The sequence below is a fragment of the Harpia harpyja genome, chromosome 1 (genome assembly GCF_026419915.1).
Source record: "Harpia harpyja isolate bHarHar1 chromosome 1, bHarHar1 primary haplotype, whole genome shotgun sequence".
Classification (NCBI taxonomy): Eukaryota; Metazoa; Chordata; class Aves; order Accipitriformes; family Accipitridae; genus Harpia; species Harpia harpyja.
In genome coordinates, this window is record NC_068940.1 from 31,475,017 (window position 1) to 31,489,040 (window position 14,024).

The window sequence follows — 14,024 nt, forward strand, 5'->3', positions numbered from 1 at the left end:
CAAATGGTGCTTGTAAATTACAATTCCAACACTTTTTTTGAAATATTGAAGCTGTGTTCCTTCCTGCCCTCTAACTCTTCTCTGTGCAATACTTGCCACTAAGAAAGGGGAGAGACTTCTCACTTCATTAGTCTTCTCATTCCTTTATTCAAAGTTAAAAAGTTAGACAGGAAAAAACACAACAGAAAAGACAACGTTCCACTGGCGTGTGTTCTGTTGCATTCAGTGATAACAAAGGGGTAACAAGGCAGAGATTTAATTATTTCAGTGTAACCTCAGTTAAGTAAAAATACCATGCATACTCTGCCTAAAAAGTAAGAAAATTTAGTGAGAATTTTTTATAATAACTAGTTTTAAAATAACTAGTTTTGCAAACTGTTAAGCTAAAGAAACATTGCATCTGAAGATAAAATCATCTTTACTTACTGTGTATCCTCTTCTCCAGTACTTGCTCAAAGATGTTTCAGCCCCCTTGGATACTCACTGTCAGTTTGAGTTTACAGCCACCTGCAATGAATGCACCTCTTTCTAATCTTAATTTTATAACGGCTGCGATTCTTGTTGATGGCTGTTCTAAAAATAAGTGTTAAACTTCTAGCTATTTCTAGAATTCTTTCTTTAAACTCTGCCTCCAAATGCTCTGTAACTTACCACCAGAATGACAGGCAATTCAGCATGTTCATGTGTTTCTTCGTCTTAAAGCAAATGCCCTTAAAAGGCTGTCTTAAACCAAGAAATAGCTGTGTATTCTCTAAATGTGATAGATCAGGCAGTGTATGAGAAAAAAAAGCAACTTCATTGTTGTGCTTTGGTTAGAAACTAGTAGCAAAAAACATTTGTCAGTCTTTTGTGATTTGTTATAATAGGCTGGAAGGTGCCAAATCAATGCACATTCCCTATAGAAGTGTTTCTACTTGGTTAACCAGGTTAAACCACTTAGCTCTTATTTTATTATCTCATTAGCAATCAAAAACCCATGTTTTAGGGCTCCAAGTCAATGTCGTTACATGGACAGCCCTTGAAATTTGCCAGAATCCCCTGGACTCCACTAATTGTAATTGAAGTTGGCACAAATTTGAAATGAAGGCGGCGATAAGCTGTTCTGAGTCTTGGAGCGTTGCGGAGCAGAATGTGAAATGCTTGTTATATGAGGTTATTTGATCAGATTTAACCATTTTAGGGCAAAGATAATTTTGCTAGGGAGCTAAAACATGGGCCCACATGATGATACACATTCCTCTACAAATCAGTATGAGATGCAAGTGTAATTGCATGTGAACTTGGGGTGTTGAGCAGCAGACCTTGTCCGGTGTTCGTGGAAATGATCACTTGAGTCCTTTCAGTCTTTAGTTCTCTATGAAATTAAAATGAATTTTGTAAACATAGGCTTGCTCTGGCTGTTGGCTGACTTTGCAGACAATAGTAGACCCCAGCCATCATCCCCACTCCTCCTCCGCTCCCTTCCCTGGTCTTTGTCTCCATTTCTCCAGTTCATGTAGGCCTGGTACGATAGACTCTCCCAGGAGCCCTCCTCCCTTCCTCCCTGGATGATGCTGATTGCTAATGGCTTGTTTATATCACGAGTGCACTGATTGTATTTTCTGCTTTCAGAGATTTACGTTTCAACCACATCAAGGAGATACAACCTGGAGCCTTCAGGAGGCTGAAGAACCTCAACACGCTGTAAGTTCCACTTGGTGATCCTGCAGTGAAGTTATCCATTTATTACTTGTGTCAGTACTATCCCCCATAATGGCTTAAAGATGGCCTTGGTCTTTTAGTTATTTCAGCCAAGTTGTGCATATCCAGCTAAAACTTTAAAATTCTCTCTGTTCTACCCTGGATCATGTTTCTTACCCTTTTTAATTAAATGTGCAATTTAATAACTTACATTTTGGCAATTAACTTGTCTTTAAAAAAAAAAAAATTAAAGATCCTAATGCATACGGTCACTGCCTGAGGATGTTTCAGCAGGTATGGCTTTAGAGTAGCCTGTAAAAACAGTTCTGGCGTGGGATCAAGATAGCGGAGGGATGCATTAAGATCTTTGTCCTTTCTGTGACCTCCTCAAATGCATAAACCACATTAGTTGCTCTACATGACATTGACTGAAGTGAGAGTGCATCCTTCCAGATGCCATCTTGTCCCTACGCCTTGCCGTAGAATAAATGCCTACAAATACCCTACTGCAGCTAGGAATGGGAGTAGAAAGCAGTTCCTTCAGTCTTGCATCCCAGCCAGAGCAGGCACACTCACGTCAGTATGATCTACTACTGCACTAACAAGTTTCTTATTCTGCTCAAAGGAAATAGTGGGAGCCTTTGCTGCTTCTTGCCGCTGTAAGGCTGAGGGTTTGAAGATAGATATGAGTACATCTGCACCGTGTAGCCAAGAAGTTGAAAACAAACCAGCTCCCAAATCAGGAACAGAAGCTGTGTCAGCACAGTGCTGTGCTGGATGTAATTGGCCTGTTGAGACTCAGATCTGATTATTCGAGCCGTTACATGGCGCTAACAGCTATGAGATTTCCAGGTCCAAGCTCGAATCTCTCTGTGAAGCAAACTGGCTAGCTTGGGAACCTGCACTGCACAACAGTCATGCTCAGATTTCCTGGGTTCGTACATTCGTGGTCCCAAATGGCAAGAGAAAGTCCAAATTGTTTTTTTCTGTCTGACCTTGAAAGATCTGAAGTCCCTGATCCTGTAAAGATGGCAGTGCTGAAAGAAGGAAGACCTGGGCAATAAGGAATTCAGTCAATTATAAGAAGTTGTAGGAGGAGTGGAAATACAGCAGGACTTTATCATAGAGCCCTGTTCAATAGCTATCTTTTAAAAATCGGTATTTGCTAAAGATCGTTCCACTGTGTGTGGGGGACTGATTGGCTGACCCATGACTGCAGGATGCTTCAAAGTACCCTGGTCATGGCCCAGGCTCCTGCTCACAGGACTGGTGGTCAACTAGTAGACTGGTAGAAAACTTTATTGCCAATGATGCTGTTCATTCAGAGCACAAGAACAGCCCATATTAGTCTCTCAAACAGCACCATGTAGTACTTAATTACCAAAACTAATAGAGAGAAAGGATACTTTGGATGGATTTCTGTCATTTGAGATAGGGTCAGATGGGGTGATAAATGTGAGTAAAATATCTAGAGAGAAAATAGAGTCTGAGTCCGTAGGGTTTTACCTTATCACAAAGCTCTGCTGAGGCATCTTGATCTCCAGACCTGCTCTTCCACCCCTGAAGCTCTCCTGAGTCGAGAAAACAAACTGTTCCAAATTATGTCATCTCTGTGAGATGCAGACAGATGTTTGGCAGACAGCTCGGCAGGACCGCCAGGCTAGTTTCAGCCGAACCCTGGGGAAACTAAGGATGCTGGCAGGCCTTCACTTGGAGAGATGCTCCACCCAACCTGCGGAGCCTTGTAAGAGATCCCAGTTCCTGCCCTGCCAGTGCCTTGGTCTAGGCAGGTCCCTGCCATCTGCAAGACTTCTGCTTCTGTCTTTCTGACTCCTGCCACTCTGTTTAAAGCTAGATATAGATACACAGCCTGGCTGAGGTGGAAAGACCTGTCTCTCTACAATACCCGTTCATGCTCCATGAATTTGTCCCATTCTTTTTGCTTTCTGTCTCCACACCTTCCTGGACAGGGACATAATGACAGCAATCCCCTGAACAGATCCTAAAGGGAATAGGCATGAATGTCCCCCCTAACATCCCTAATCTCATGATTATGGATGCTGGGGCAGTAAGAGGAATATGTTTTGCACAGATGTGGTGGGCAGGCTCCCCTGCTCTCCCTAAATAGTGTCCTACGGCCATCGTCAGAGCTGGAATACTGGACTAGGTGAAACACTGCTCTAACAAAATACTGCATTTTTATATTTGAATTCTGAAAATCAACTAGTTTTGCAGATGAAACCTTTCCATTTAGATAGTACTTCATATGCTTGGTTGGATTTCCTGGTTTGGCCAGCAAACTGGAAAAATCAGTTATTCTCACACTCGTAGTAGTTAACTCCCACGGATGAAAAGCTTGATAACTGAATGAAAGAATGTCAGACCTCGCACTCTTAAAGCAAATTTCTCTCCAGGAACTTTTGTTTGTCCAATTCCCACATCAAAACTGACAAGAGCTGAAGAATTTGCTGATGTTTCTTAGATGGTAAACTTTTGCCTGAGGACTCTTATAGGTCTTCAAGTGATAAAGAGAATAAATCCTTTAAAATCCCTGAGAGACTTGCTGGGAAAGTTTGGCCAGAATATTTGAAGTGAGAGGTTTGGAGGACAGAGTAGTTCAGGTTCCATATGCAGAGCTCTGAGCTTGCAGCTTTCTGCCATGGGACTTAAATAAGTGTTCCTTAAGCAAATAAGTGCTTTTAAAAGAGCCTTTTCCTACAATGCTTTGGCCTGGCAGAGGAAGGGCAGCAGATTCTGATGAAGCTTCTGTTCTGCATCTCCTTTTGGGCAGGATGGCTGTACTATATCCAAGTTTGACAGTTTATAAACCACCCTGATAAGGAAACCTTTGTCATCCGTGTTGGATGCAGGGAGGTGGGCTGTGAGACTGACAGAAGAGGAGCCTGCCATGAATGTCCAGTGGGGCTTTTCAACAGTTCAACCCTTCCCCTGGCTCTGCTCTCTTCTTTTCTCTCCCTGGTGCGGAGATTTGATAAGTTACAGAGCACTACTTTAAAATTAAAAACAAGAGCCCTGTTTGTCTGTGGAAGAGATACAGTCATTACGTGTGTCTGGCTGGGGACTCCTGGTACAGCACCACAGGTAATAAGCAATTATCCTAAATGCTGCACCACTGGGACCTTGCTTGTCAGCCGTCTGCAATGTTGTGTGCATTGAAGAAGTCCTCTTGGGCTAAACATCTTAGACTTGTAAAGGTTTCCTCATCCCTTCCTATTGCCTCTTCTCAGTTCCCATGCAGATGTTGGTGTCAGGATCTCCTCTGTGTATTTTTAAACTCTTAATATGTCCCCTCAGTAAAAAAAAACAGGGTAGCAGGGAGAGGGAGGGGAAAAAACTTTTGTATGCCATCCACAAAATACCCACAGCTCCTCAACAGCTGTTTCACTTGAGCTTGCCAACGCCAGCCGCATCACTTAACCCACCATTAGCTCACAGCAGGTGGTGGACTGTGGAAGAGAGCAAACACATGGCGAGCCCATGGTGAGGCATAGCGTCTCATTGCTTTCCAGTTGTTGCTCCTTTAGGTCATCTTTGGGTGGGGATGGATGACGACACCCCTTGCGTGACTGTCCCCTTACGTGTTTCCACAGGAGATCAGCACCCTGCCATGTTGACCCAACTGGTTGATTGCTGTATTTTCAAACCAAAGCCATCACAACCAAATGGTTGCTGCTACTTGAGTCTTTCCAGCATTGTCTATAGAAATGTCCAGCCCTGGGACCAAAGCACTATTTCTTAACTTCCCCAGTATGTATTTTGTTCTGCCTGTGGCATGGGCACCCTAGAGAATAGGGACTCTGCGGAGACCACATTGTGGTATGTGCTTCTGCTTGTACGTTTGCCCTGTCAATGTTGTTGCTCACATCATATTTCTCTTTCTGCTTAGGTGAGAGCAAAGGGCACTTCTGGTGAACTCTGCAGCTCTCCTTTAGATGCCGCTTATAAAGGGTTTCAGGGTGAATGACAGGAGTAACGTGGAGGCTATGTCTTGAACCCTCTAGTAGCTCTTGAGAGAATGTGTTCCTGTCAGCAAGGAGGGGATGTCGGAGCTTGCTTGGATCTCAGAATAGCAGTTTCTCCCTCAAATATGGGGAATGGCTATTCCAGATCATTCTGTCAACAAGGGAGAATGCATGGCTGAATATTAAACTCACATTTTCTCCCCCTTTAAATACAGTACGTGATGATTTCTATTAATGAGGGGAGGAAAAAAATAGCTGTTGTCTCACAACAATTGTAGCATGTGGTTTGTCAAACAAAAAGAAGAAAGAGTACACGGTTTGAGTCTGAATTCTGTACTGTCACATCATTTAATACATTCTTCAAAACAGAAAACGACTCAATGCAACTTAAGCCTGTGCTTGGCAACCCGGAGAGAGGGTGGGGAAGGAGAAGGGAGGGGTGGTCGGGACATAAAACCTAAAGGAAACTGAATGTAAAGTGTTCTCTTACTGAATCTGGGCCAGATCTCATGGTGCTTGTGTATCTCAAACCTCCCATAAGAACTTCTCAGGAATAAAACCTGTACGATTGAGTCCACCTACTCATTTGGAGCCCAGTTCAGCAGCTGGCACGAAGGGGAATGCCACATCATTTTGCTATCTTTTGATAAACTCCAGGAAACGTACTTCTGATACTTTTAATTTAGCTTGTTTTGCTACAGGGTATACTTAAGACGTGCATCAATAATGATCTTTCCAGCTTCTGTCTGCCAGAGCATTTATTCCCAGCATGTATGGTTAGCAGTAGGTCTTAGCTTTCAATCCTCTTTAACATTAGCAGGAATTTGGGCAGTTTGCTGTTTGATTGTAGCTAGCATCAATATCCAGGTCATGGCAGGATTTTGCACACTCCTCTGCCGGGGTGAATTGCACAGAAGTCGAGGAGTAGACAGCTGTGCACAAGGCATCTAAAGTCTTTCAAGGAGCCAGATGTGCTGTCTTGTCTATGGATTTCTCTGAAAGCAGCATTTTGGAATATGTAGACTATGGTGGACTTCATAAATTATCTCACTTTTGAGTTTTTTCCAGGACATATCCTTCTATTACAATGGGGAATCCTGAGACAGGAAACAGAGATGGCTTCTTCCATACGCGTTTTAACCTTTAATCGGGCAATGAACAAATTTTTAAGTGTCAGACGATGAGATAAGAGGCCTGTGTACTGCATGCCATCTGAACTTCCAGAATTTGTCTTGTTTGGCTTGGATCACTGATTACACCCCCTTGAACTGTCCTAAATAGCCAAAACGACAAAACGCACTAGGTTAATGCTTTTTAAATAGCACCAAAATGCAGTCAGACAACAGGTTGCAATTTGAAATCCCCCCTGGACTTCAGTCCTCGTCCGAACTCATTGCATTAAAGGGTCAGTGAAGGAGTCCAGACCATCGTGGTGCGTGAGGCTGTTGGCGTGACCCTGCCTCCAGGACCTGCTCGCCTGGTTGTTGTCTCGTGCCCGCTGTGAAACGGGTGGCCGATGCCAGCTGCGTGGCAGGGGACAGGTGCTCACGTCCATCGGAATGATGTCGGAGCTGGCACCCGTCTATCAGCCCATCTAGCATCCTCAGAAGTGGGGCCAAGGATCAGATAACAGAGAACAAGCTGCCTTCATCCTCCTCTGGCTGAAGATGAAAGCGTGCTGATAGAGGGCAGGGAAGGAAGCGTGCACGGTTGGTGCCTGTGTTGTCTTTGTCCTGTGGGTAAATAGACAAAAGCCCTCTCCCGCGCTGCTCTCAAGCAGTTATTTCCAGTCCTTGGGTGTTCAGTCATCAAATAAACCTTTGGGTTGGTGCTCAGGGGCTGTATTTCTACTCAGCATATCTGGCTGTCAAAGCAGGATCGTGTGTTCCAGGGACTTGACATCATTTTTGCATCCTTACGAGTGAAATCGGGTTGTTTAACCTCAGCCGTGTGTATCGAGCCATTGCTTCCAGCTGTGCAGAAACTTTGCAGCAACTTTCTGCCTTAACCTCTTCGGGCTGCTTGTCCACAACCCTGGCGATGTGCAGTTTGATAGTGGTGCCCACATCCATGGTAGCAGGGTAGCTAATCAAGAGAGGATGGTCAAATCAAGGGTACTGAGATTTTTCTCAAACCCTTATTGTTCTGACTTCCGAAGGTTTCTTTGCACTCGAGTTTCTGAAGTGCTTTTTGGACCCTTAATGTAATACGCCACCTGAGAACAAGCTGGTGGAAAGCTGGTGTGACTCAGGTGCCTGGCGGTAAGTTGCGAAGCTGCCATAACACATGTGTGTTTCTGACACCTTTTATCTTTGCATCCCCAAGGCATTTGATTTTATCTTCATCTTCTTTTCCCACATGTCTTCTTCCATTTCTCCCCACCTCTTCATCTTTTCTCTCCATCCTTTACCTGCACAAACTGTTCTTCCCAGGAAGGGACCTTTGCTTGTAGTGCCAGAGGCTGACTGATGCGCTACCTACCCTATTTTCTCCAGCAAAGGGGAGCAGAAGATCGGGCTTCTGGGACTGCTAGGAAAGTGCTGAACTGTCTTCTCACCTGCTGTCTGGTGGCAGATCGTTTGTGAGGAGCGTAGCTACCACAAAGAGGAGCTTATAAAATAGAAAATTTACATCCAATGCACGTATTGAATTTGACCCGACATTGTAAGGTCTGGCTGCTTGCAGAGGGAATAGCAGTTTTTCCTACAACACTAGAAAAACAAATCTTTGCAGTACACAGTCACAGCTCTCCTTTCCATCCACATCTCCATTTAAGAATTTTAAAAATAAGTGTAGCCACTGAAATCCTTGCTCTGCGATATTCAGCTATAAGCCCCACCAGCTCTGCGGCCACAGTGAGGTTTGCCAGATCTGAACATCAGTGGGATACCACGGCGAAAGACCCACAGGAGTGTGGTTGGGCAGCCATGATGAATAGTTAAATGTTGTATATTAAAGAGCTATTTATAAGTGATTTATTTCGTTTTCTCGGTGTTGGGCTTGTCAGTGGTTGCAGAAGAGGTTTTTGTAGCGTTCAGCTGCGTGGTTACCGCTGTTGCACACAGCATGGTTATTACAAGGTTGAGCTGTGTTTCTGGTCATTGGCACGGGCCATCATTTGCATGCACAGTCATGGCAACTGCACATACAAGTCGGAGATTGCTTGCCAATACGATGTTGTCCATAGGTTTTGTATTAAAACCTGGCAAAAGGCTCTCTAGATCGAAAGAGGCTGTCTCTGAATAGCCTCAGGAGTCAGATCTGTATTTATTTATTTGTCATGTGCACATATTTGTATACAAAGTGATTAGAACAAAGCGTTACCATTTTATAACTCCTATAACTCCACTGTGAACTGGTATTTTAAACTGCATTTGTACTCTTAAAAACTGGCTCTGCACGCCCCTGGTCACACGTTGTTGAACACAACTATGCACCTTCAAAAACTGTTGTGGTTGTACAAGACTGGCAGCAATGATTTAATTTCTCCCTCCCCTCCATTTCTTTCTGCCTGTCTCCCTTCCCCTCATCCCTTTCCTGGTCAAAATTGTAACTTTGGGGTGAAAAACACTGTGGCAAAAGGTAAAGAAAAGTCTTTGAACATTGTACGTATTGGAAGCACTTGGCACCTCTGGGCGAGAAACCTTCTCATTGACTTAACTGGTCTTTGATCTGCTAACCCCTTTAAATCTTAAACTCTGTGAAACACGAGCTCGGGATTTTTCAGTGGGTATCCAGGAACAGAAATACCACAAGTCTCACACATCCTGAATTCACCGGTTGTGTTTTTCTTTCTTGATTTGAACAGGCTGCTGAACAATAATCAGATAAAACAAATTGTGAGAAGATCCTTTGAAGATCTGGAGAACCTGAAATACCTGTGAGTTGGTAGCTCAGTAATTTCTTAATCTCTTTGAAATTTAACAACCCGCTTCTAATGTTTGCCAGTCAAGGATGTATTTTCTGTCCTCAGAATTTCTGGATGTTCATGTCACAGCTATAAAACATTGCCTTGAATCGAATCAGCAAGCTCTGCTTTGGGTTGAGGTTCATAGCTGTTTCCTGTGTCTTTTTAAAACACAACTGCTGGTCGGTTAGCCTAATGCTTTTTTCTGTCTCTCCTTTTGAAAGCTACCTTTATAAAAATGAAATTCAGAGCATCCAGCAACACGCCTTCAACGGGCTCCGTTCTCTGGAACAGCTGTAAGTACAAATGAGCCTTGTTTGTTGCTGAAGGTGATGTGCGTAAGAGCTGATTTATTGGCTCCTCTGACTCAAGCGCTGTGTTTCCAGTAGAGGAGAGTACCAGACACTTAGCAAGGAGTAGGATGAGGCTTCTACTGTTTTATGATCCAGCTTTGCAGGACTACCCTGGCTTCATTTGAAAACAGCTGGTCCCAGTACTGATTTTGGTTAGTTAATGCTGAGGTCTCTTCCTACTGACGTCCCGTATGTTTTCTCCTGACCCGGAACCTCTGGAGCATAGGAAGAGCCCAGCTGTGCTTCTGATTCCCTTTGCATCCAAGAACCTTAGGGTGGGAGGAGATCGGGGTCTGTAGGATGGCTTGAAGCAGAAGGCAGCTGGCCTGCTGTGTTTATGTCTGCTGAGATTCCTGGAGCAGAGAGTAGGATCTGGCCCTTTGCTTGAATTGAGGGTGCTGGTCGAGTTTTTCTGTTATCCAAACCTTTGCTGAAGATGAACAGATGAAGTGCAAGGTGAGAGCTGGGGCAGCGGGGTGTTTGTGGGAGCAATGGTGGTGCTTGCATGCTGTAAAGCATCTGGAAATTGCAGTGGGGGGAAGATGATGGATCCAAACAAACAAAGTAATGACCTTCCCTCCAAGCTGTGTGGCACTCTGGCATGAAAGGAGCCTCACGTGTTTTCCTGGCAGCTGGAGCCCATCACAGTGACACCCTAGCAGTCCTTATTTGCTCCCCTTCTGTGTATTGCAAATCTGTGTGGTTTATTCAATCAAAGAAGTTTTGTTTTGTTTTTTGACTCTTAGTGCTCCATGCTCAAGGTGAGATGGGAAGACTGAGATCTGACTCTTCTAAAGTGTCTTGCTAAACTGGGATTGGATTTTTCATGCCAGGCGTCGTGATATATTATGTGCATATGTGTAAATACATGTGTGCATGTGGAGAGAGTGTGAGTGTGGCTATTTGAAGTATAGGAATTATTTGCATCATTGGAGAACAGGAACCAAAGATGAAACCTTTCTAATTCATGGATTGTTCCCAGCGGCAGCATTTATAGGGTTGGAACGTAACTAAGGATTTTGCTGTAAAAGGGATAGGATCCAGCTTGTTCTCCAGGCTGACAGCAGAAATGGACAGAGTATAACAGGAAGTTTCAGGTGAGCTTAATAATAGGTGTGCTACCAACCCTGCGTACAATATGGTTTTTCATCAGCCAGCTCAGCAAGGATGTCTGGGAGAAAACATAGGAAGCAGATACTGGCTCAGCCATGCTTTGAGGGGAGATGATGCTGGCCACAGTGATATTTTAACAATAAGCGTTCCAGACTCGATGTCATGAATAAAAGAAAAAAAACCCAACAAAACCAACAAACAACCCGCTGAAAGTCCCATCTGTTTTCAATCTCAGGCAGACGTGGTTCCAAAAGAATTAGCTTTGCTCAAATCCTACCCCGTTTTCCTGTACCCCACAAGCCAGCTTTTCAAGAAAAAGTATAACCCGATTGATGGACAGTATCAGATGCTTTCCTCAAGGACCAAAGCAATGACAGCAGACATGTGAGACTCATTAAAGCACGTATGTCTCTCCCCACTGTTGCCCTCCACTGCAGAATCTGAGTCACCGTCTCTTGGTTTGCGCTCTGATAGTGGACCATTTATCATGAATCCTTCCATTACGAATCAAACAGCCATGTGGCAGCTTAGGCAATTATTTCTCAACGCGTTCAGCTACAATAGCAGAATGAGTATTTGTAGATCTGTGATTAATCAGTGTCTGCCGTGAAGTTTATGCCTGTGTAAAAATAAGGGGGAAGAGTTGAGGCAACTTTGAAACCATACTGAAACACATCTAAAGGTCAGGAACACATCAGTTATGCCAGTGAATGTCACAGCTAATGGGAACAGGGAGTCTCAGGTATCATGGGGTGTTGCTCTGCAGATCCCAGGTTTCCTTTGCTGATGGCAAGAGGTGACCTGGGGCAGAGCAGAAGGTCTCCCAGGCCTCTGGAATAGCAGGTCACACTTGAGATTTTAGTGGAACTAAAAATATTAACCTGCATTAGCAAGAGCTGGGCTGTTCACGTTAACGTGCCATTTAGATCCAAGTGTTGCAACTGACTGAACCATCTCTGTCTTTGGAGACTGTGCCTTCCCTCCGCAGAAACAGAATAGCCTGACGGCAGCTGTTCCCAGATGTTTCTGCTCTTGCTGGATGGATGCACGTGCTGGGAGCCCCTGTTAGAATCACAGATAAATGCAGGCTGAAGAGACCTTTGGATGTCTCCAGTCCCACCTTCAGCAACAAGCAGGACCAATTTCAAAGTTTTATCAGGTTGTTCAGGGCCTTTTTCTACAATTTAATTCTCAGCAAACTCAGGATTCCACTCAGAAATATTGCAGTTCCTAGGCTGGGAACAAGTGCCTTGTAGTAAGGCTATTTCTTCCTCCCTGACAATCCAAGGATGTGTTGGGGACTAGGGGAAAGGCAGGGGAAATTCCCGTATGGTGCTCAGATAGGAGCAGCTGCTGCTGGCTCTCCGTGGGCAACGGTTTCATCCTGGCACTTAACAGTGCAACAGGCAATTCATAGTGATGGTGGTGGCCTTAGGCTTCAGGGAAGAGCAGAGCTGTCCTCCTTTCTGTCTGTGTTTTAGTTTATTAAGAGAGAGAGAAAATAATTGACAGGATAGGGAAAAGCCAGCGTTGGCTACTACATGTGCACGTGGAAAGTGGACGCACTGAAGTGGAAGCTGGCTTCTCAGCATCTGCCCTGAGATGTGTGGTGACCAACTGGTGGGCATTGGTGGATTGATCTGGAAATATCTTCTGTCTTTTAAATTGCCATCTGTAAGCCTGCCCTTTGTGATTTTCTGTGTGACAGCTACCTGCATTTCAACAACCTGGAAAGTCTGGAGTCGGAGACTTTTAGTGACCTGCCTAAACTTGAAAGGCTGTAAGTAAAGATGGGACCTTTCTTGTGAGTAAGGGGGTGAGGAGAAGGGGAAAAAACCTTCTTTTTGTGTAACAGTTTCAGTAGCATGAAGTGTGATCTTCAATATGGAGGGAAATGCAAAACGAAGCTTCCTTGAAGAAGAGTTTACATACTTACCAAGTAGAAAGGTTACTGAGAATATGAAGGGAATTTCCCATGTTGTGTTACGTTCACGTTTCCACTTAAGTAGGGGTCAGTCTGCAGAAAGCCCTGCTGCTGGCCAAGCCAACTGAAATTTTACTCTGACCATAAGGTCAACATTAGTCACTGTTGGGCAGTGTGTACAAAAAAAAGTGGGTGGAAAAGGAAGAAAGTCAGAAGAAAGTCTAACAAGAAAAACACGCGTCCTTCTTGAAAGCAGTTAGGAAACGAAGTCCTGTGTCTCTCGCTCCCCAGGATTACTTCTAGTAGTAATGTAGCCCCTACAACAAAAGTTAACATGGTGGTTCCCACTCCACGGTGAAACCAACAGACCCTTCTATGCTGCATGGAAATGTGCCTTATATCCGTACACACTAGGGAAATAAAATCATGGTATCCAAACACCCTTAGGAAAATTCAGACCTGGATTAGTACACCATGGCTGATCTCAGTCGCTGTATTTGATCCAACAAAAATTCTGGATTTAAATTTTAGAGGAGGGTTTGTCAGCATCCAAGCTGGGCAACTAGGCTGAACTTGCATGTACATGTGCGTATGCAGACATTTGCACACAAGCTGTACTCCTTTTGCATTTCTTTCCTGTTCCACTCTCTACAAAAATTTCTTCCTGTCTTTTATCAATGGTCTCTTATGAGTTTTAGATGTAACTGGCATAAGTAAATTTCCCCCTCCCTTATGGGAATGGGGAGTTAATTATCCCATCTTGGTCCCCACTGATGGATTTTAGTGCAATCAGGGTTATTCTTCTAAGAACTGGGGAGTCTTATCTGCGTGCTAAGACTTGGGAAGTGACAATTTATGTCGGCTTTGTTCAGAGGTAAGCCCGGCTTAGGCCGTTGTTGTCTGAATTAGATTTACTCGTGGATTTGGGTTAATAACTGCATTGAGTCTAGGGCATGAGTCGTCTAGCATCTTCTACTGGAGCCTTACTTCAATGGCTGCCCTTGTAAAATTGCCATATCTCCTGCAGGGGAGAAAAGAAAAGGTGCCTTCTAAACTGGAGCTGA

At 44.2% G+C, this 14,024-nt stretch overlaps 1 protein-coding gene across 1 annotated transcript in view; it reads left to right on the forward strand.

The window, feature by feature from the left end:
- Window positions 1–14,024, forward strand: part of LOC128140853 (peroxidasin-like) — a 50,119-nt gene that overhangs the window by 12,047 nt on the left and 24,048 nt on the right. Inside the window, exons 2-5 of the mRNA XM_052785267.1 lie at window positions 1,612–1,683; window positions 9,472–9,543; window positions 9,795–9,866; window positions 12,745–12,816. Coding sequence (XP_052641227.1) covers window positions 1,612–1,683; window positions 9,472–9,543; window positions 9,795–9,866; window positions 12,745–12,816 — 288 coding nt within the window. The remainder of the gene's footprint in view (window positions 1–1,611; window positions 1,684–9,471; window positions 9,544–9,794; window positions 9,867–12,744; window positions 12,817–14,024) is intronic.